At 39.5% G+C, this 23,702-nt stretch overlaps 3 gene segments (V, D, J or C); all 3 read left to right on the forward strand.

Moving 5' to 3' along the window:
- The first annotated feature begins 3,284 nt into the window (after positions 1 to 3,284).
- Positions 3,285 to 5,366, forward strand: LOC142366712 (immunoglobulin lambda constant 1-like). The segment is given in 3 exon segments: positions 3,285 to 3,346; positions 3,897 to 4,030; positions 4,862 to 5,366. Coding segments are annotated over 3 exon segments (519 nt in total).
- Positions 5,367 to 8,798: 3,432 nt separating this feature from the next.
- Positions 8,799 to 10,190, forward strand: LOC142402547 (Ig lambda-2 chain C region-like). The segment is given in 2 exon segments: positions 8,799 to 8,842; positions 9,620 to 10,190. A coding segment is annotated over 1 exon segment (321 nt).
- Positions 10,191 to 11,367: 1,177 nt separating this feature from the next.
- Positions 11,368 to 15,898, forward strand: LOC142366714 (immunoglobulin lambda constant 1-like). The segment is given in 2 exon segments: positions 11,368 to 11,422; positions 15,576 to 15,898. Coding segments are annotated over 2 exon segments (378 nt in total).
- Positions 15,899 to 23,702: the final 7,804 nt, after the last annotated feature.

A 23,702-nucleotide genomic window follows, 5' to 3' on the forward strand; every position in this document is an offset into this window, starting at 1 on the left:
TGAAGCTGGTACAGACTCTAATGTGCATGTAGTGTTGGAGCTGATGTTGAGGCGACATTTATTCACTAGAAAAAAGAACTGAATCTGTATGGTAAACAGACTGCTAAATAATTTCATATAAACTAACAATGTATTCATCACAATCTGTATTTTGTGACTGAGGTTACTGTCAGTTTACACAAACTGGTGATGTGGTTCCTGGGGAGTTATTGTTAATTTCTGCTCCATAGTTTTCCTTTGTTCAGTTCAGCAGAGGATCAATGCCATGTGTATAAATCCTGAGTTATTTATTCCCTCTCTAAGCCTCGACCCTGACTTACTGCTCACAGCTTCTGCAACACTTCTTATCCAGAGATGATGCTTTTATGATGGAGATGAAGCTGCAGATCTCCTCTGTTCTCATATCTCTACAAACTTGAGAATCTTCTTATTTTTACTCTGCTTTCTGCTTCACTATGTAAAAATCCTCTCAAGTTCATATCAACTCATGTTAAAGAACTTATATTAATTAAGCTTCTTTATATTCTATTTGAAATGTTTTTGATAAAGACATGATCCAAGAATTTCTTTTTTATTCGTACATATCTTCAAGATCCACTGAGGTCTCGTTTCCTATTTACAGCACAGGTAAAAATGTAGTATAAAATATAGTTTGTAACATATTTATCTTTTCATATTTGTATGTTTTTTAATATCTGACTACTGCAGAGGAGAGTTGTCATGTGCATGATTTACTTTTGAATGCTTTCCATCAACACCTCTGTTCTGATAACACAGGATTTATATACTGAAGTTAAAGCTTTTTGTCTGTTTATTCCAACCGATTGTGTTTCTGTTTGATGACTCTTGTGTTCACTGGAGCAGTTTTCCTCATCACAGTCTCTTCACCAACGCTGTATATAAGAAGTTTGGGAGGCTGTCCAAGTTTCTGAAGGTACCAACTGAGATCAGCACCAATATTTGAACTCCCTGTGGCGCTGATGCTCACAGTCCCTCCAACACTGACAGACTTGGATTTATCAGCCTGAGTCAGAAAGTTGTTGGCAAACGACTCTGAAATGATAAAGAAAACAAATTCTGAAAATCAGCAGACTCAGTGGTAATAAATTAAAGATGCCTAAAACTATAATCTGAGGAAGATGTTAAAGCACGTCACGGTCTAACAGGTAACCAGAACAACTAATAATTTAAGAGAGGCAGACAATGTTAAAAGCTTCTCACCCTGACTCAGAAAACCCAACATCACAATCAGAGTTATTGGAAACATCATCCTGATGGAGGTTTCAGTTTGAGAGCCCAGGAACAGTTCAGACTCTCTGTGACAGAGGAACTTAAACTCTGAGCAGCAGTGATGCATTCAAATCATGCAAAATAGTTTCAAGGAGGCAAAATCACACCTGTTTCAGTGAAACAGAAAAAAACTGCTGAATTGAGGTGAGAGGCAGCCCAGTCTGACAGGAAAACTATCAGGTTTGTCCACATTTCAGAAACATAATGCAGAAACTATGAGACGGTTTCATTTATTACATCTTCTTTTGTTTTGAATGGAAGAATCGAGACGACATGATGCAAACCTGTAAACATGTATTTCTTCGTATTTTAGCCTAACCGTGTGTTTTTATCTTTGATCATAACCATATTTATATTGCAGTAATATCTAAACTTAACCAGGAATGTTTTATGTCTGACCCTAACCAAACACGACTGATGGTGAAGTTCAAACTAACAAAGTTGTTGGACAATATCAGATCAGATGGGACTTGAACTTGGTTCTCTTGAGTGACAGTCTGTGGTGGAACTCTGCTGTTCACCTCCTCCTGCCTCCTCATAAGTGTGTATGAACATTTAATAGTTTAGTGACAGTTTCAAAATGTAGCTATGTTAAATGGACTGTACTCATAAAATGTTTTTCTCGGCTGGTTGACCACACAAAGCGTCACATTTACCCATTAACTCACATTCATACAGCACTTCTTAGTCTATACAGTGTTTGAGGCTACGCAATGCTTTTTCTCTGTCACACACATTCACACACCAATGGAGTGTATTCAATTCAGTGTATTTCCGAAGGATGTTTTGATATGTAGTCTGAGGAAGACGGGAATTGAACCATCGACCTTCAATTAGCAGATGACTGCTCTCTTCTTGTAACATTCGCTTTGTTTACATCCTTGTTCAAGTGTTTCTTAAGATATCAGAATAAAAACCATAATGTTGGCTGCATAAATAAATCTGAACTCTTCTAAGTCCAGTTTACAGCCTGCTCAGTGTCCAGCCTGATGTGACCAAACAGCTGATTTCATACTTTATAACCTCATAGCAGATGATGACTGTCAGTAAAGTGGAAAACACCGTTATTTGAATCTGTTGTTTCATCTGATGAAATGCTGGAGATAATCTTTTTCACAGATTTTCTTTTCTTGGATGAAAATAATCCATCACTGATTTTCAGTTTGTATTTTTGGATTTGTGAAATACAAATGTACTTCTTTAAGAGTCTAATGTTTATATTTATTTGTGTTTTAATTAAAGATTAAAGATTTAAATAAACATAAAATCTTGTTTAACCTCCACTGCGACAATAATCTGTAAAGACCTAAATCAGACTGTCATAACTTTCATATTTAGTATATATTAATTATGTTATATATTTTGACAATTTGTCACAAAATTGTTACCAACATATATAGTGCTTGGTGAGGTTACTGTGAGCTCTGTGTTCAGTGGTCTGTGTCAGAGTCTCTTCTTCTCCAGCAGCTGCAGTCAGTTCCTGCTGTAACAGCTCAGTGTGTCTGCAGTCTGACTGAAGGAGGTTTTTGTACGACGACAAATCACTGTGTGAACACCCAAGCACTGTTTATTTTGTGAGCACTCTGACAGTAGTAAACTGCTGCATCTTCAGCCTGAACTCCACTGATGGTCATCTCAGCGTTCACTCCATCTCCTTTGCCAGAGAACCGTGAAGAAAACTCACTTGTGGGATTTTGACCCAGCGTGATCACCAATTTTGGAGCTCTTCCAGATTTCTTCTGATACCAGTTTATTCTGCTATCACCATCTGACCAAACCTGTACTGCTGGGTTTGTGTTACACGTCAGACTGACTGTAGATCCAGGAGAAGATGTGATTACAGCAGTCTGAGTCACAGTCACTTGACCACTACACCCTGTAAAACATTTGTTTTAGATTTTTTGCCTGTGTTGTTAAACATACAAGGATTTCTGAATTAATTATTATGTGACTAATAATCCTAACCTGTAAAACAGCAGCAGGCCAGCGTCCAGATGAGGATGGTGATGAGAGTCATGGTGGTTGTGGTTTCTGCTGTGCTGACTGACAGATCTGAGTCCTGCAGTGTTGAACTCACAGGACTATAAACCTTCTCAGTTCACTGGAGGATCAGCTGATGATGCAAAGCCTCCTCTCTATGGAAATCATTTCTCTGCTCTCAACAAACTAGAGACAACTGAAATGAGAAGAAACACTGTTTGGATTAAAACCATCTCTCCTTTATATGGGCTGGATGAGGATATATCAGAACTAGAAACAAATATTTTCAGCATTTGGATTAAGATCATGTCTTTTTTGCTGGTATTTATGAAATCTTCTTTTCTTCTCTTTAGATTCAATCTTATCATTGAAATATAAAACTGCCAAAAGTCATAAATAACAATATGTGTGGAAAATATTGTTTTGCAGCTTTTCTCAATAATTTTAATAGAATATTAGTTCAAATGTAGTTCAAATATAAATGTATCACAAGAGAAAATGTGACTTTTCTTTCTCACTGCTAACATGTTACAATAACATGATAAAAATTATCTTAAATCATGAAGCAATTTTAAGCATACTGAGTAGAAAAACATTCTCTACTGAATAAAATATAAAGTGTGAAGTTTTAATGTGGAAAAAGGTGATTTTTCAGAGGATAGATGTTTGTTCAGAGAGCAGGAGGTTTTTGTACAGCCGCTTAATGAGTTTGTATCACTGTGGTACACTTTTGGTGGAGGAACCAAACTCATCGTTGACTGTAAGTACCAGAAATGTTTTCTTTGTTCAACATGTAGTTTTTACAAAATTATTTTCAAGATTGCCTGAAATGTTGTCGAGTTTGTTGCTTTTAAATTATATTTTTGTGAGTTATTAAACAAAGCTGATCTCACCATCTGAGAAGAGGCTTTGCAGAGATCAACATCCTTTCAGGGATGTAGAAGCTTTCATTTATAGGAAGAAGAAAATATTTAATTTAGCATCTAATTCAATCATTTTGAGTAACAGTAAATGATTGAAATTGTAAACTTTTATTCTTAATAATAACATTTACATTTGATCTGTTTTTTAGTGTCTGTCAATTTGAAATAATTCTAATAATTAATTCATTAATAATTAATCAGTTTTTACTTAAATTATATGTTCATAACAATGTATGATTTCTTTATGGAAACTATGACATCACAACATGAGATTAGGAAATGTATCTTATGTATGTGTAAATATCTCTAATTACCATGGTTTAGTTATATTTTCCTTTTCCCATTCTGTTCACCATCATTTATCTTCATGTTTGAAACTAATTTCTGTTAAACATAAATAGATGTTATCATTGAGTGCAGATCAGCTTTGTATTCACGGTTCATTCATTTCAGTTTAAAGGAAGTGAAAGAGACAGATGACAAAGTCTGAACTGTGTCCACATGAGTGTTTCAGCTGTGTCAGTTTAAACTTCAGAAAATCATCACAGGGACGAGTTATTGACTGTCACACATTATGAGGCACTGATGAAGATGTCATCAGTAATCATTGTTTATGAACATTAAGTAGCTTTAATCTTCTTCTGTCTTTTCTGCCTTCTCTCCTCAAGTGGGCATAAAGCCGCCCACCCTGACCGTCCTCCCCACCTCCAAACAGGAGGGGCAGCAGAGCGGCGTCACACTGGTGTGTCTGTCCAATGGGGGCTTCCCCTCAACCTGGACGCTGGGCTGGAAGGTGGGGGGCAGCAGCATGTCCTCAGGAGTGTCAAACAGCCTGGAAGTCCCGGGAGGGGACGGCCTCTACAGCCGGAGCAGCACCCTGAGCCTCTCTGCAGACCAGTGGAGGAAGGCGGGCTCAGTGAGCTGTGAGGCCAGTCTGAGTGGACAGAGCCCCGTCACTCAAACCCTGAACCCTGAGCGCTGCTCAGAGTAGAGCTTCAGCAGCACTTCCTGTCTGGAAATGATGCTGCTGCTTTGATGGAGATCTGGATGAAGCTACAGATCTCCTCTGATCTCGTACCTCTGCAGAATAATGCTTCTTTTCATGTTTTTTGGAGCTTTATGTAACTGATCTCATGTTCTGCTTTATATCATAATAAAATAAATCAAAATCGACTCATCAAAGTGTGGCTTATATTGAATAAGTGCTTTTTAAATTAGTTTTGCAATTTCTGATTCATGCACACTGAAGCAAACTTAAAACTCTCATCACACTTTCTTCCAGCATACAGTAATACACAGATTAATCATATGTGTCAGTTTACCATAAAGACATAAACATGTTTACATTCTGAATACATCACGTTCATTATCTTCATCAATAGATTTATGTTTTGTAAATCATATGATTGCCTTCATTAATACCCCTCCAACAGCAAACATTTTATGCTAATGAATGTAAAAATAAAAGAAAACATGGAAATATTGTTCAGGATCGTTTTCTTATACTTTGTTAAACATATTCTAACAACAACCCTGTTACTGAGCAAACTTCTCAGCCTGACTCAGAAAAGCCATCATGACAAACAGAGTCATCAGAAACATAATCGTGGTTCAGTTTTCTGTGCGCGGGAATGAAAACAGCTCAGAATCTCTGCAACAGAAGAACTTCAACTCTTTGGTGCAGCGATGCATAAGAATCATGCAAAATACTTCTGAGAAGTTAAGCACACACCTGTTTTATGGGAACAAACAGAAAACAGAAGTGAGATAGAAAGAAAGATCTTCACGTCTCGGGACTCATTCTGGTGTTGACTCAAGTTTCTTGAGGAATAAAGTGTTTTTTATGCTTGTAAACATTTGAATAAAGCTCAAAAGTTATCTGGTTTCTAATAAACTATATAACCAGCCAAAGTATTCTGATATTTTCCTGATTTAAGATTTCTTTGTGCTTTGAATTCATTTTTGGGTCCATCGTGTGTTCCACATCCAGGTATTACATTTAGATGAATGGGAAGAGGCTTCTGTTAAATGTCCACTGAGGCTTCATATCTGATGTTATTGTGTGTAAAAACGTGGTTGGAAACAACAAGGCGAGTACACAGTATTTTTGTTCTCCTGATGTTTGTGATACTGACCAAATGTTTGCAGGTCAGGTAGACAGATGACTTAATGAAGCTTTTAAACCAGATTAAAGTCATTGCTTTGAACTCATAACTAAACTTATTGGTTACTGCCACTGCTGCACACTTAGTGTTGCAATAACCAGAACAGATAAACCATGATATTTGAATTTGAGCTATTCTCTGTTTTATTATAACCATAACTGGCAACCTGCTGAACATCAGACGCCACTCACACTGCTTTCAACCAATCAGCTGAATGATCAGAGCAGACTGAGTGGGTGGGGAAAGATGCATTGAAGAGTCAGGGGTTAAACTGATGGGTTCAGAAAGAAGTGGACAAAGCACTGAACCATCTGAAGCAATTTCTGAAATAAACCAGTTTTTTTTAGCTTCACACAGCAGCAACCTGCAAAAAAAGTATTGTTTTGATTTGAAATTTACATCCTTAAATAAAATGTTTCTCGAGGACCTCCAGAACGCCCCAGAGTGCCAGAGTTCTAATTTATCCAATCAGGTCTCACTGTGACATCACACAGAACACCTTCATGTGGAACCTGCAGAACCTGCAGCTGGCAGACACACACCAGTTTGGTTCAGAGAGAACACGTTTTGCTGACTCATTTGTGAAACTTCTCTCGTTCTTCAGACTGAGAGGCTGTTGGCTTCAGAAAAAGCATGCACCCATGCTGTGCTGCAGAGACTGGGACTGGGACTCTCCATCCAGCAGGAACTCCTCCCTTCACCTCAGCACCTCACCAGCTGCTCTGAGACGCAGGCCTGCATCATTTCTGCATGGATGGAGGATCAGAGCTGTCTCAGTTGTGCCTCCTTTAAATGTGACAAATTATCAAAATTTGTCTTTACATTAATTTTGTTACTCATCCCGGTTATAGACTGGATACTGGACATAGATCTAATTTCAATTTGAGTGTGTTCACTGTCTGCTGGAATCAAACTTAACAACAACCTCATGAAAGGTTAGAACTGAGTAACGTCTATTTTTGGTTCTTTGTTAAGATGCTGACTACAAATATTGATTGATATTATTTTATAAAAAACATTCATTTTTTTCATTCATGCCTTCAGTGAATGAACAGGAAAGTTGAGCAAAGATAAATGATGATGATGCATTTGGTGCTTGGTGAGGTTACTGTGAGCTCTGTGTTCAGCGGTCTGTGTCAGAGTCTCTTCTTCTCCAGCAGCTGCAGTCAGTTCCTGCTGTAACAGCTCAGTGTGTCTGCAGTCTGACTGAAGGAGGTTTTTGTACGACTACAAATCACTGTGTGAACACCCAAGCACTGTTTATTTCATGAGCACTCTGACAGTAGTAAACTGCTGCGTCTTCAGCCTGAAATCCACTGATGGTCAAAGCAGCATCAATACCGTTTCCTCTTCCACTGAATCGGGCTGGAACACCACCATTAGATGGTTTGTGTATACCATTGTAAATCAGCAGTTTAGGAGATTGTCCAGATTTTTGCTGGTACCAGTGTACTCTGCTGGCTCCATCTGTCCAAGTGTAAACCTTTGGTTTGGTGTTACAGGTAAGTGTGACTGTGGCTCCAAGTGATGATGTGATTAATGGAGGCTGAGTGACAGTTATTGCACCAGTAGTCCCTGTAAAGAAAAAAAATACATGTATATATATGGCATGTATGTGTATGTCAAATTATACATGAAGGAAATGCTACAAAAGAGGTGTAATGAGAGGATCTTCAAATAAAAATGGAATCTATAGTGAAATGATCCATACCTGTAAAACAGCAGCAGGCCAGCGTCCAGATGAGGATGGTGATGAGAGTCATGGTGGTTGTGGTTTCTGCTGTGCTGACTGACAGATCTGAGTCCTGCAGTGTTGAACTCACAGGACTATAAACCTTCTCAGTTCACTGGAGGATCAGCTGATGATGCAAAGCCTCCTCTCTATGGAAATCATTTCTCTGCTCTCAACACACTGAAGACAACTGAATTGAGAAGAAACACTGTTTGGATTAAAACCATCTCTCCTTTATATGGGCTGGATGAGGATATATCAGAATTAGAAACAAATATATACAGCATTTGGATTAAGATCATGTCTTTTTCGCTGGTATTTATAAAATTTTACATTTAACTTTACATTCAATCATATTAGTGAAAAGTAAAACTGCCAAAAGTAAAAAATAATAATATGTGTAAAAAATATTGTTTTGCAGCTTTTCTCAATAATCTTAGTAGAATATTAGTTCAAATGTAATTCAAATATAAATGTATCACAAGAGAAAATGTGACTTTTCTTTCTCACTGCTAACATGTTACAATAACATGACAAAAATGATCTTAAATCATGAAGTAATTTTAAGCATCCTGAGTAGAGAAACATTCTCTACTGAATAAAATATAAAGTGTGAAGTTTTAATGTGGAAAAAGGTGATTTTTCAGAGGATAGATGTTTGTTCAGAGAGCAGGAGGTTTTTGTACAGCCGCTTAATGAGTTTGTATCACTGTGGTGGACTTTTGGTGGAGGAACCAAACTCATCATTCACTGTAAGTACCAGAATTTTCTCATTATTTCTGCAATAATGTTTTTGGAAATACTATATCAAGCTGTTATGGACATCTTATATGTTGTAGATATTTGTTATTCATTATTTGAAGTAAATTCTCAATTTTCTCATGAAGCTGGTACAGACTCTAATGTGCATGTAGTGTTGGAGCTGATGTTGAGGCGACATTTATTCACTAGAAAAAAGAACTGAATCTTTTACTTGTCTTTTTTTATTTAAATGTGTTTGTGCAATTATTTATCGGAGATTGAAGTTTCATTTTCTACTTTCAAATCTTTGAATACGTAAGATGATAAAAAAAAAACTGAGTGTCCGTTCATTAGAACGATAGTTTAAGTTCACAGTTTGTTGGTTTTCTGTATGAAAAAGGAAGTGAAACAGACAGATGTCAGTTTGGTTGATAGTGTACAGACGGGACATTTTTTAACAACATATTTGCAGTGACGGCTTACAACATGTACACTTACTTTATGTTGCACATTTAAGAACCAGTCTGAGTAACTAATGAAAAATGAGAGAAATAACAATTCAGACATAAGTAGAAATATTAAATAAAGTTTTGAAGATGCATTTAATTTGCAAAACCTTCATTTCCTTCCATCTCTCCTCCTCTCCTCTGTGTGATGACAGTATCTTTGCCACAGTTAGTCCACAGTATTGTTCCTCTCTGTCATGTATCAGGAGTGTCTCGTGTCCAGCTGTCTGTCCTACAGTGGAAGTTAATCTGCTCCTTGTGTGTCTCTGCTCTCCCCTCCAGCTGGCCCCATGGTCAGACCCTCAGTCTCTCTGCTCCCCCCCTCCTCGGAGCAGCTCTCCGGGGGCTCGGCCACGCTGGCCTGCCTGCTGACCGGCTACTCTCCTCAGGGAGCCGTGGTGAGCTGGGAGGTGGACGGTACAGAGGTGACAGAGGGGGTCCTGACCAGCTCAGAGGAGGAGAAGAGCGGACGCTACAGCAGCAGCAGCACCCTGAGCCTGAGCTCAGAGCGCTGGATGAAAGGAGAGCTGTTCTCCTGCGGGGTCCTCCATCATGAGCACAGGCAGGTCCAGTCCCTCCAGAGGAGCAAGTGTGAGGCCTCGAGGGGCTGACTGCAGACCAGGACAGGAGCAGTGTGTGGGGGGGCAGGAGGAGCACACCTGCTGCTCTGATCATTATGAGTTTTAATGTTTGTAGAAGAAACTAGAGCTTTGTGTGTCACAGATCAACACTGCTGTAAAGTGTTGGACATCAACAACTTACAGAGGAATGTGTGCAGCTCTGCAGCTGGATGTGAGTGTGTTTAATAACTGGCATGTTGATGGTTGACTTTTATGCAAATAAAGCTTGCTCTGATAAATACGTTCATTTTGTGTTTGGTCCTTTTTAATAACGATCACAAAAGTTGTTAAAGGGTTTAATGACTTTAGAAGATTCTCCTCAAGTGGAAAATAATTAGCTTGCATTTGAACAAATACATGTTCCTCCTTCTGAATTTGTTAAAAAATGTAGTGTGACATGATTTAAGATTATTAATGATGACTAATTGAAATAGCAACAATTTAAAGTAGAAATTTCATCAAGCAAACTAATGATTCCACTGTGTATTCAGGTAAATGTTGTGTCTCATACTGGGAGTAAATGTGAACACAATAGGAAAACAGACTGCTAAATAATTACATATAAACTAACCAACGTATTCATCACAATCTGTATTTTGTGACTGAGGTTACTGTCAGTTTACAGAAACTGGTGATGTGGTTCCTGGGGAGTTATTGTTAATTTCTGCTCCATAGTTTTCCTTTGTTCAGTTCAGCAGAGGATCAATGCCATGTGTATAAATCCTGAGTTATTTATTCCCTCTCTAAGCCTCGACCCTGACTTACTGCTCAGAGCTTCTGCAACACTTCTTATCCAGAAATTATGCTTTTATGATGGAGATGAAGCTGCAGATCTCCTCTGTTCTCATATCTCTGCAAACTTGAGAATCTTTTTATTTTTACGCTGCTTTCTCCTTCACTTTGTAAAAATCCTCTCAAGTTCAAATCAACTCATGTTAAAGAACTTATATTAATTAAGCTTCTTTATATTCTATTTGAAATGTATTTGATAAAGACATGATCCAAGAATTTCTTTTTCATTCACACATACTTATCACTGAGGTCTCTTTTCCTATTTACAGCACAGGTAAAAATTTTGTATAAAATATAGTTTGTAACATATTTATCTTTTCACATTTGTATGTTTTTTAATATCTGACTACTGCAGAGGAGAGTTGTCATGTGCATGATTTACTTTTGAATGCTTTCCAACAACACCTCTGTTCTGATCACACAGGATTTATATACTGAAGTTAAAGCTTTTTGTCTGTTTATTCCAACCGATTGTGTTTCTGTTTGATGACTCTTGTGTTCACTGGAGCAGTTTTCCTCATCACAGTCTCTTCACCAACACTCTGCAGCTGCAGCCTTCAGACAGACTGAAGGAGGTTTTTGTACGGCTCTAAATCACTGTGTGAGCGAGCTATCGCTATGATACCCGAGACAGTAATAATCTCCAGCATCTTCAGCCTGAAATCCACTGATGGTTAAAGTGTAGTCAGAACCAGATCTACTGCCTCCGAATCTAGATGGAGTTCCTGAGAACAGAGTTGATGCTTTGTATATAAGAAGTTTGGGAGGCTGTCCAGGTTTCTGAAGGTACCAACTGAGATCAGCACCAATATCTGAACTCCCTGTGGCGCTGATGCTCACAGTCCCTCCAACACTGACAGACTTGGATTTATCAGCCTGAGTCAGAAAGTTGTTGGCAAACGACTCTGAAATGATAAAAAAAACAAATTCTGAAAATCAGCAGACTCAGTGGTAATAAATGAAAGATGCCTAAAACTATAATCTGAGGAAGATGTTAAAGCACGTCACGGTCTAACAGGAAACCAGAACAACTAATAATTTAAGACAGGCAGACAATGTTAAAAGCTTCTCACCCTGACTCAGAAAACCCAACATCACAATCAGAGTTATTGGAAACATCATCCTGATTGAGGTTTCAGTTTGAGAGCCCAGGAACAGTTCAGACTCTCTGTGACAGAGGAACTTAAACTCTGAGCAGCAGTGATGCATTCAAATCATGCAAAATAGTTTCAAGGAGGCAAAATCACACCTGTTTCAGTGAAACAGAAAAAAACTGCTGAACAGAGGTGGGAGGCAGCCCAGTCTGACAGGAAAACCATCAGGTTTGTGCACATTTCAGAAACATAATGCAGAAACTATGAGACGGTTTCATTTATTACATCTTCTTTTGTTTTGAATGGAAGAATCGAGGCAACATGATGCAAACCTGTAAAGATGTATTTCTTCATATTTCACCCTAACCGTGTGTTTTTATCTTTGATCATAACCATATTTATATTGCAGAAATATCTAAACTTAACCAGTAATGTTTTATGTCTGACCCTAACCAAAAAACGACTGACGGTGAAGTTCAAACTAACAAAGTTGTTGGACAATATCAGATCATGGGACTTGAACTTGGTTCTCTTGAGTGACAGTATGTGGTGGAACTCTGCTGTTCACCTCCTCCTGCCTCCTCATAAGTGTGTATGAACATTTAATAGTTTAGTGACAGTTTCAAAATGTAACTATGTTAAATGGACTGTACTTATAAAGTGTTTTTCTCGGCTGGTTGACCACACAAAGTGTCACATTTACCCATTAACTCACATTCATCCAGCACTTCTTCAAGTTTTCATTTCTACATTTTATTTCTTGTAAAAGTCTAACTTTTATCTTCTCATATGTGTCTTTTTTCCATATTAACAGGTTCAGGGAGTATCCTGCTCAAAAACTGTGACATCAGCTGATAATAATTTAGATTATATCTGAATGATCTTCTTGTAACATTCACTTTGTTTACATCCTTATTCAAGTGTTTATTAAGATATGAGAATAAAAACCATAATGTTGGCTGCATAAAGAAATCTGAACTCATCTCAGTCCAGTTTACAGCCTGCTCAGTGTCTGATGTGACCAAACAGCTGATTTCATACTTTATAACCTCGTGGCAGATGATGACTGTCAGTAAAGTGGAAAACACCGTTATTTGAATCTGTTGTTTCATCTGATGAAATGCTGGAGACAATCTTTTTACAGATTTTCTTCTCTTGGATGAAAATAATCCATCACTGATTTTCAGTTTGTATTTTTGTTATTGATGCTACAAAAATACTGGTGGAAAATGTTAAATGTTCATTTAAGTTATTAAAACTGAGATAACTGACTTACTGTATTTGGTTCATATTTGTTGTTCATGTGTGAGAAGCAAATTCAAGAAAATGTTGGGTTTTTAAAAATTTGTTAGAAGTCTCATGTTTATATTTATTTGTATTTTAATTAAAGATTAAAGATTTAAATAAACATTAAATCTTGTTTAACCTACACTGCGACAATAATCTGTAAAGGCCTAAATCAGACTGTCATAACTTTCATATTAAGTATATTTTAATTATATCATATATTGTGAGTATTTGTCACAAAATAGTTAAAAAAATATATGCCAACATATGTAGTGCTTGGTGACGTCACTGTGAGCTCTGTGTTCAGTGGTCTGTGTCAGAGTCTCTTCTTCTCCAGCAGCTGCAGTCAGTTCCTGCTGTAACAGCTCAGTGTGTCTGCAGTCTGACTGAAGGAGGTTTTTGTACGACTACAAATCACTGTGTGAACACGGGGCCACTGTGTACACTCTTACAGTAGTAAACTGCTGCGTCTTCAGCCTGAACTCCACTGATGGTCAAAGTGAAGTCAGAGCTGCTTCCACTGCCACTAAACCGAGCTGGTGTTCCTGACTGTCTGATGCTGACTGCTCTTATCAGCAGCTTTGGAGTCTGTCCAGGTTTCTGCTGATACCAGAACATACACTGACCATCACCACAGTTAGAATGCACAGCAGGGCTGGTCGTACACTTCAGAGTGGCAGTGGATCCTGGAGTAAATGTCACTACTGGAGGCTGAGTCACAGTCACCTGACCGCTGCATCCTGCAGACAAAATCACATCATTCATTTATCAGCAGAAAGAAATGAGAGAAAAGGCAGCACATCATGATGGAAATGTTGCTGAGTGAATGAACCTGTAAAACAGCAGCAGGCCAGCGTCCAGATGAGGATGGTGATGAGAGTCATGGTGGTTGTGGTTTCTGCTGTGCTGACTGACAGATCTGAGTCCTGCAGTGTTGAACTCACAGGACTATAAACCTTCTCAGTTCACTGGAGGATCAGCTGATGATGCAAAGCCTCCTCTCTATGGAAATCATTTCTCTGCTCTCAACACACTGAAGACAACTGAAATGAGAAGAAACACTGTTTGGATTAAAACCATCTCTCCTTTATATGGGCTGGATGAGGATATATCAGAATTAAAAACAAATATTTTCAGCATTTGGATTAAGACCATGTCTGTTTTGTTGGTATTTATAAAATCTTCTTTTCTTCTCTTTAGATTCAATCTTATTATTGAAATATAAAACTGCCAAAAGTAATTCTTTTAGATATAGGAATAATTAATGTGAGAGGAAAAAATGTTTTGCAGCTTTTCTCAATAATCTTAGTAGAATATTAGTTCAAATTTAGTTCAAATATAAATGTATCACAAGAGAAAATGTGACTTTTCTTTCTTACTGCTAACATGTTACAATAACATGACAAAAATTATCTTAAATCATGAAGCAATTTTAAACATCCTGAGTAGAAAAACATTCTCTACTGAATAAAATATAAAGTGTTAAGTTTTAATGTGGAAAAAGGTGATTTATCAGAGGATAGATGTTTGTTCAGAGAGCAGGAGGTTTTTGTACAGCCGCTTAATGAGTTTGTATCACTGTGGAGGACTTTTGGTGGAGGAACCAAACTCATCGTTGACTGTAAGTACCAGAAATGTTTTCTTTGTGCAACATGTAGTTTTTACAAAATTATTTTCAATATTGCCTGAGATGTTGTCGAGTTTGTTGCTTTTAATTTAATTTTTTTTTAGCTATAAAACAAAGCTGATCTCACCATCTGAGAAGAGGCTTTGCAGAGATCAACATCCTTTCAGGGATGTAGAAGCTTTCATTTATAAACTGAAGAAAATATTTAATTTTGTATCCAGTTTAAATATTTTTGAGTAAATGACTGAAATTGTAAACTTTTCTTTTCTAATCATAACATTTTTATTTAATCTGTTTTTTAGCGTTTGTCAATTTTGAATAATTCTAATATTCCTTCATTGATAATCAATATTATTTACCTTATAGTGTATGTCCATAACAATGTTTTATTTGTTGGCAAACTATGACATTATAACATGAGATTATGAAATGTATCTTATGTATGTGTAAATATCTCTAATAACCATGGTTTAGTTATATTTTCCTTTCCCCATTCTGTTCACCATCATTTATCTTCATGTTTGAAACTAATTTCTGTTAAACATAAATAGATGTTATCACTGAGTGCAGATCAGCTTTGTGTTCACGGTTCATTCATTTCAGTTTAAAGGAAGTGAAAGAGACAGATGACAAAGTCTGAACTGTGTCCACATGAGTGTTTCAGCTGTGTCAGTTTAAACTTCAGAAAATCATCACAGGGACGAGTTATTGACTGTCACACATTATGAGGCACTGATGAAGATGTCATCAGTAATCATTGTTTATGAACATTAAGTAGCTTTAATCTTCTTCTGTCCTTTCTGCCTTCTCTCCTCAAGTGGGCATAAAGCCGCCCACCCTGACCGTCCTCCCCACCTCCAAACAGGAGGGGCAGCAGAGCGGCGTCACACTGGTGTGTCTGTCCAATGGGGGCTTCCCCTCAACCTGGACGCTGGGCTGGAAGGTGGGGGGCAGCAGCATGTCGTCAGGGGTGTCAAACAGCCTGGAAGTCCCGGGAGGGGACGGCCTCTACAGCCGGAGCAGCACCCTGAGCCTCTCTGCAGACCAGTGGAGGAAGGCGGGCTCAGTGAGCTGTGAGGCCAGTCTGAGTGGACAGAGCCCCGTCACTCAAACCCTGAACCCTGAGCGCTGCTCAGAGTAGAGCTTCAGCAGCACTTCCTGTCTGGAAATGATGCTGCTGCTTTGATGGAGATCTGGATGAAGCTACAGATCTCCTCTGATCTCGTACCTCTGCAGAATAATGCTTCTTTTCATGTTTTTTTTGGAGCTTTATGTAACTGATCTCATGTTCTGCTTTATATCCTAATAAAATACATCAAAATCGACTCATCAAAGTGTGGCTTATATTGAATAAGTGCTTTTTAAATTAATTTTGCAATTTCTGATTCATGCACAGTGAAACAAACTTAAAACTCTCATCACACTTTCTTCCAGCATACAGTGATGCACAGATTAATCATGTGTGTCAGTTTACCATAAAGACATTAACATGTTTACATTCTGAATACATCATGTCCATTATCTTTATCAATAGATTTATGCTTTGTAAATCATATTATTGCCTTCATTAATACCCCTCCAACAGCAAACATTTTATGCTAATGAATGTAAAAATAAAAGAAAACTTGGAAATATTGTTCAGGATCGTTTTCTTATACTTTGTTAAACTTATTCTAACAACAACCCTGTTACTGAGCAAACTTCTCAGCCTGACTCAGAAAAGCCATCATGACAAACAGAGTCATCAGAAACATAATCGTGGTTCAGTTTTCTGTGCGCGGGAATGAAAACAGCTCAGAATCTCTGCAACAGAAGAACTTCAACTCTTTGGTGCAGCGATGCATAAGAATCATGCAAAATACTTCTGAGAAGTTAAGCACACACCTGTTTTATGGGAACAAACAGAAAACAGAAGTGAGATAGAAAGAAAGATCTTCAGGTCTCGGGACTCATTCTGGTGTTGACTCAAGTTTCTTGAGGAATAAAGTGTTTTTATATGCTTGTAAACATTTGACTAAAGCTCAAAAGTTATCTGGTTTCTAATAAACTATATAACCACCCAAAGTATTCTGATATTTACCTGATTTAAGATTTCTTTGTGCTTTGTATCACTCCCTCCAGGAAATAAGCAACACCGGTCCTTTATACTGATGGATTTATTTCTCTCCCTCTCGTCAACTTCACCTCCTGATTATCAATCCACCGTCGAACTGTATTATACAATAATACAAATAAACACGTAATCATTAAATACAAAATTGACACGTTAAAAAAACAAACAGAACGACGAGAAACACAACACACATACCTCGCTGGCTGCACATAAACCAGGGGGAATGAGTCTTCTTATCAAAACCAAAAAATATCTTCCAAAAATCAAAAATGGAAAATACTTGGCTAATACCTTATAACTTAGCGTGAACTTCTTAAATCTTTCGTTTTCTTCCTTTATTAAATTTTTATGGAAATAATTATTGACAGAAATGTTCAGGTTATGATTACAATCAACTGTGGTGATTAAGTGCAAAGTGATTATCTGTATTTGGTGTTATTAATCTACATACGTGAGAATGTTTGAAGTTCAGCAGGTTACCAGTTATGGTTATAATAAAACAGAGAATAGCTCAAATTTGAATGTCAAGGTTCATCTGTTCTGGTTATTGCAACACTAAGTGTGCAGCAGTGGCAGTAACCAATAACTTTAGTTATGAGTTCAAAGCAATGACTTTAATCTGGTTTAAAAGCTTCATTAAGTCTTCTGTCTACCTGACCTACAAACACAGACACAGACCACTGAACACAGAGCTCACAGTAACCTCACCAAGCACTTCATATGTTGGCATATATTTTGTGACAAAATGTCAAAATATATAACATAATTAATTTGTACTTAATATGAAAGTTATGACAGTCTGATTTAGGCCTTTACAGATTATTGTCGCAGTGGAGGTTAAACAAGATTTAATGTTTATTTAAATCTTTAATCTTTAATTAAAACACAAATAAATTACAATTACAATAACATAACACTTCTAACAATTTTTAAAATGTAAATGTAAAAGTAAATATATTTTATTTATACAGCCCTTTACAGACAATCCTTACGATGTACCAAAGTGCTTTACAACAGGTAATAAATAAAGAGAAGAATAAGTAAAAACAAATAAAAAAATAAAAAATAAAAACCCAACATTTTCTTGAATTTGCTTCTCACACATGAACAACAAATATGAACCAAATACAGTAGGTCAGTTATCTCAGTTTTAATGACTTAAATGAACATTTAACATTTTCCACCAGTATTTTTGTATCATCAACAACAAAAATACAAACTGAAAATCAGTGATGGATTATTTTCATCCAAGAGAAGAAAATCTGTAAAAAAGATTGTCTCCAGCATTTCATCAGATGAAACAACAGATTCAAATAACGGTGTTTTCCACTTTACTGACAGTCATCATCTGCCATGAGGTTATAAAGTATGAAATCAGCTGTTTGGTCACATCAGACACTGAGCAGGCCTTAAACTGGACTTAGATGAGTTCATATTTCTTGATGCAGCCAACATTATGGTTTTTATTTTGATATCTTAAGAAACACTTGAAAAAGGATGTAAACAAAGCGAATGTCACAAGAAGAGAGCAGGCTTCTGCTAATTGAAGGTCGTGGTTCAATTCCCGTCTTCCTCAGACGACATATCAAAACGTCCTTCGGAAATACACTGAACTGAATACACTCCATTGGTGTGTGAATGTATGTGACAGAGAAAAAGCATTACGTAGCCTTAAACACTGTATAGACTAAGAAGTGCTGGATGAATACGAGTTAATGGGTAAATGTGACGCTTTGTGTGGTCAACCAGCCGAGAAAAACACTGTATAAGTACAGTCCATCTAATATAGCTACATTTTGAAACTGTCAATAAACTATTAAATGTTCATACACACTTATGAGGAGGCAGGAGGAGGTGAACAGCAGAGTTCCACCACAGACTGTCACTCAAGAGAACCAAGTTCAAGTCCCATCTGATCTGATATTGTCCAACAACTTTGTTAGTTTTAACTTCACCATCAGTCGTGTTTGGTAAGGGACAGACATAAAACATTCCTGTTTAGATATTACTGCAATATAAATATGGTTATGATCAAAGATAAAAACACACGAAGGAACGACACATACGAATTCACAGACTGACTTGACTGAATTATTAGGAAGTTTATTTCTAAGAGTTCTGCGTTGAAGCAGTGCTGCACACTTAAAAGACGGTACATTGGGTTTAGTTGATGTCAGTTTAGTCAGTCCTAAATGTTGAACATACATGCTGGTGATGGCTGACAATATGAACATAGCAGCTAATATGAATAAACTCTGATCTAGAAAGAAGAATTATCAATAAAGAAATGATTAAAAAGGTGCAGGTAAGGTGGACAGCTGGCCCAGGAAGCCCCTCTCAGGACGTTCAGACTCCATGTTCTAAACATGGTGATTAAAACAGTGAAATATTTCACATGGATGCTTTGCACAGAGACTCTCAGATAGAAGTCCATTCATCTTAGCTGCGGATTCAGAATATTTTTTCTCCTTTTACATTATGTGCTAAAACATTTAGAGACCATTAGCATTTAGCAAACACATAATCAGATAAAAAAGAGGTGACGGTGAATCTCCTCTCTGCCATTCTCACAAAGCATCCCGCTGTTCATGGACAAAGCAGGAAAAATGATTTCACTGAGAGAATGTATCTGGTATCACAATGATTATGTCATTTAGCTGTATTCATACTACATAATGATTCAAAAGGTAGATGATAGAACATTAAGGAAAATATCACACGCTTGAATGGAAAATCAAAATGTCACTTATTAAGGCTTTTCTTTAACGTGAAACTTGTGGAATGAGCACAACAGCTTTAACAGCATTTACAAGTCCCAGCAATTTTTATTCAGAAAGCAGTGAGCAGAGAGTTCTTTATGTTCTGAAGTCCAGCATGAAGGAGCACTCCCAGTCGGGGAAGGAGATGGTGGTGTCGACTTGTTCAGCTTCTGCTGCTCGATCTGGATGTTTGTGAGGAAAACCACAGAGAAAATAATGAGCGGTGCCATTTCAGAGGTTTCTTGTTGTGTGTTTTTTGGTTTTTTTTGGGATGCGTCTCTTACCTCTGCACCTATGTGATAGGCTCTGAGCTCGTTGGGGTAGTTCCGATAGACTTGGAGGGTGGAGATTGAAGGTGGCATTTTTCTGAAGGGTGATGTCAGAGACTTCAGGTGGAGCTGCATCTGTTTGCAATCAGCAAGAGGATACAAATATTGGCTGTCAAAAGCTAAAAATAAAACACCACTTCATCTTTGTTGCAAGTAGAGTTGGAATTTCAAAATAGTGAAGGGACAGTAAGGGAGAAGGATGGAGGATGTTAGAAGCCAGAGATAAAGAGGAAATATGATGGGTGGAGGACCTACCTACGTTTCAGGTGGAGGTTAGTGCTGGAGAATATTGTCTTCTATAATGGAGAGTACTGTTGAGGTTTTCGTTTTTTTTTAAGGCAAATAGTAGTTTCAGGTAGAGCTGGAAGGTGGTATTTGTTTTGCAGGTGGAGATGGAAGGTGGAGTTGTTGTGCAGATGGATGGCAGACTGCTTGTGTAGAAGAAAGGTGGAGGTTTTTATGCAGGCGGATGGTAGACTCTGCATTTGGAGCTGGAAGGTGGAGTTTTTTTTGCAGGCAGATGGTTGACTCTGCATGGGATGGAAGGTGGAGCTTTTTAGCAGGTGGATGGTAGACTGCATGTGGAGAAGGAAGGTGGAGGTTATTCTGCAGGCGGATGGTTGACTCTGTGTGTGGAGACTGAAGGTGGAGGTTATTCTGCAGGCGGATGGTTGACTCTGCGTGTGGAGCTGGAAGGTGGAGTTTTTTAGCAGGCGGATGGTTGACTCTGCATGTGGAGATGGAAGGTGGAGTTTTTTAGCAGGCAGATGGTAGACTCTACTATTGGAGCTGTAAGGTGGAGGTTTTTCGGCAGGTGGATGGTTGACTGCTGGTGGAGATATCAGGTAGATTTTTTTGCAGATGGGTGGTAGACTGCTGGTGGAGAAGAAAGGTGGATGTTTTTCTGCAGGCGGATGGTTGACTCTGCATTTGGAGCTGGAAGGTGGAGGTTATTCTGCAGGCGGATGGTTGACTCTGCAGGTGGAGATGGAAGGTGGAGGTTATTCTGCAGGCGGATGGTTGACTCTGCGTGTGGAGCTGGAAGGTGGTGTTTTTTAGCAGGCGGATGGTTGACTCTGCAGGTGGATATGGAAGGTGGAGTTTTTTAGCAGGCAGATGGTTGACTCTACATGAGGTTGAAGGTGAAGTTGTTGTGCAGGCGGATGGTTGACTCTGCATGAGGTTGAAGGTGGAGGTTTTTCGGCAGGTGGATGGTTGACTGCTGGTGGAGATATCAGGTAGATTTTTTTGCAGATGGGTGGTAGACTGCTGGTGGAGAAGAAAGGTGGATGTTTTTCTGCAGGCGGATGGTAGACTCTGCATTTGGAGCTGGAAGGTGGAGGTTATTCTGCAGGCGGATGGTAGACTCTGCGTGTGGAGCTGGAAGGTGGAGGTTATTATGCAGGCGGATGGTTGACTCTGCAGGTGGAGATGGAAGGTGGAGGTTATTCTGCAGGCGGATGGTTGACTCTGTGTGTGGAGCTGGAAGGTGGAGTTTTTTAGCAGGCGGATGGTTGACTCTGCATGAGGTTGAAGGTGGAGGTTTTTCGGCAGGTGGATGGTAGACTGCTGGTGGAGAAGAAAGGTGGATGTTATTCTGCAGGCGGATGGTTGACTCTGCGTGTGGAGCTGTAAGGTGGAGTTTTTTAGCAGGCGGATGGTTGACTCTGCATGAGGTTGAAGGTGGAGGTTTTTCGGCAGGTGGATGGTTGACTCTGCGTTTGGAGCTGTAAGGTGGAGGTTATTCTGCAGGCGGATGGTTGACTCTGCGTGTGGAGCTGTAAGGTGGAATTTTTTAGCAGGCGGATGGTTGACTCTGCATGAGGTTGAAGGTGGAGGTTTTTCGGCAGGTGGATGGTTGACTGCTGGTGGAGATATCAGGTAGATTTTTTTGCAGATGGGTGGTAGACTGCTGGTGGAGAAGAAAGGTGGATGTTTTTCTGTAGGCGGATGGTAGACTCTGCATTTGGAGCTGGAAGGTGGAGGTTATTCTGCAGGCGGATGGTAGACTCTGCGTGTGGAGCTGGAAGGTGGAGTTATTTAGCAGGCGGATGGTTGACTCTGCTGGTGGAGAAGAAAGGTGGATGTTATTCTGCAGGCGGATGGTTGATTCTGCGTGTGGAGCTGTAAGGTGGAGTTTTTTAGCAGGCGGATGGTTGACTCTGCGTTTGGAGCTGGAAGGTGGAGGTTATTCTGCAGGTGGATGGTTGACTCTGCGTGTGGAGCTGGAAGGTGGAGGTTATTCTGCAGGTTGATGGTTGACTCTGCGTGTGGAGCTGGAAGGTGGAGTTTTTCAGCAGGCGGATGGTTGACTCTGCAGGTGGAGATGGAAGGTGGAGGTTTATCGGCAGGTGGATGGTTGACTGCTGGTGGAGATATCAGGTAGATTTTTTTGCAGATGGGTGGTAGACTGCTGGTGGAGAAGAAAGGTGGATATTTTTCTGCAGGCGGATGGTAGACTCTGCATTTGGAGCTGTAAGGTGGAGTTCTTTAGCAGGCGGATGGTTGACTCTGCATGTGGAGATGGAAGGTGGAGTTTTTTAGCAGGCGGATGGTTGACTCTGCATTTGGAGCTGTAAGGTGGAGTTCTTTAGCAGGCGGATGGTTGACTCTGCATGTGGAGATGGAAGGTGGAGTTTTTTAGCAGGCGGATGGTTGACTCTGCAGGTGGAGAAGAAAGGTGGAGTTTTTTCTGCAGGCGGATGGTAGACTCTGCATTTGGAGCTGGAAGGTGGAGGTTATTCTGCAGGCGGATGGTTGACTCTGCGTGTGGAGCTGGAAGGTGGAGTTTTTTAGCAGGCGGATGGTTGACTCTGCAGGTGGAGATGGAAGGTGGAGGTTATTCTGCAGGCGGATGGTTGACTCTGCAGGTGGAGATGGAAGGTGGAGTTTTTTAGCAGGTGGATGGTTGACTCTGCAGGTGGAGAAGGAAGGTGGAGGTTATTCTGCAGGCGGATGGTTGACTCTGCAGGTGGAGAAAAAAGGTGGATTTTTATTCTGCAGGCGGATGGTTGACTCTGCGTTTGGAGCTGGAAGGTGGAGTTTTTTAGCAGGCGGATGGTTGACTCTGCAGGTGGAGATGGAAGGTGGAGGTTATTCTGCAGGCGGATGGTTGACTCTGCAGGTGCAGATGGAAGGTGGAGGTTTTTTCTGCAGGCGGATGGTTGACTCTGCAGGTGGAGATGGAAGGTGGAGGTTATTCTGCAGGCGGATGGTTGACTCTGCAGGTGGAGATGGAAGGTGGAGGTTATTCTGCAGGCGGATGGTTGACTCTGCAGGTGGAGATGGAAGGTGGAGTTTTTAGCAGGCAGATGGTTGACTCTGCAGGTGGAGAAGGAAGGTGGAGGTTATTCTGCAGGCGGATGGTTGACTCTGCAGGTGGAGAAGAAAGGTGGAGTTTTTTCTGCAGGCGGATGGTAGACTCTGCGTGTGGAGCTGGAAGGTGGAGTTTTTTAGCAGGCGGATGGTTGACTGCGTTTGGAGCTGTAAGGTGGAGTTTTTTAGCAGGCGGATGGTTGACTCTGCAGGTGGAGATGGAAGGTGGAGGTTATTCTGCAGGCGGATGGTAGACTCTGCGTGTGGAGCTGGAAGGTGGAGTTTTTTAGCAGGCGGATGGTTGACTCTGCAGGTGGAGATGGAAGGTGGAGGTTATTCTGCAGGCGGATGGTTGACTCTGCAGGTGGAGAAGGAAGGTGGAGGTTATTCTGCAGGCGGATGGTAGACTCTGCGTTTGGAGCTGTAAGG

Source organism: Odontesthes bonariensis, chromosome 17 (genome assembly GCF_027942865.1).
Source record: "Odontesthes bonariensis isolate fOdoBon6 chromosome 17, fOdoBon6.hap1, whole genome shotgun sequence".
In the NCBI taxonomy this organism is placed as follows: Eukaryota; Metazoa; Chordata; class Actinopteri; order Atheriniformes; family Atherinopsidae; genus Odontesthes; species Odontesthes bonariensis.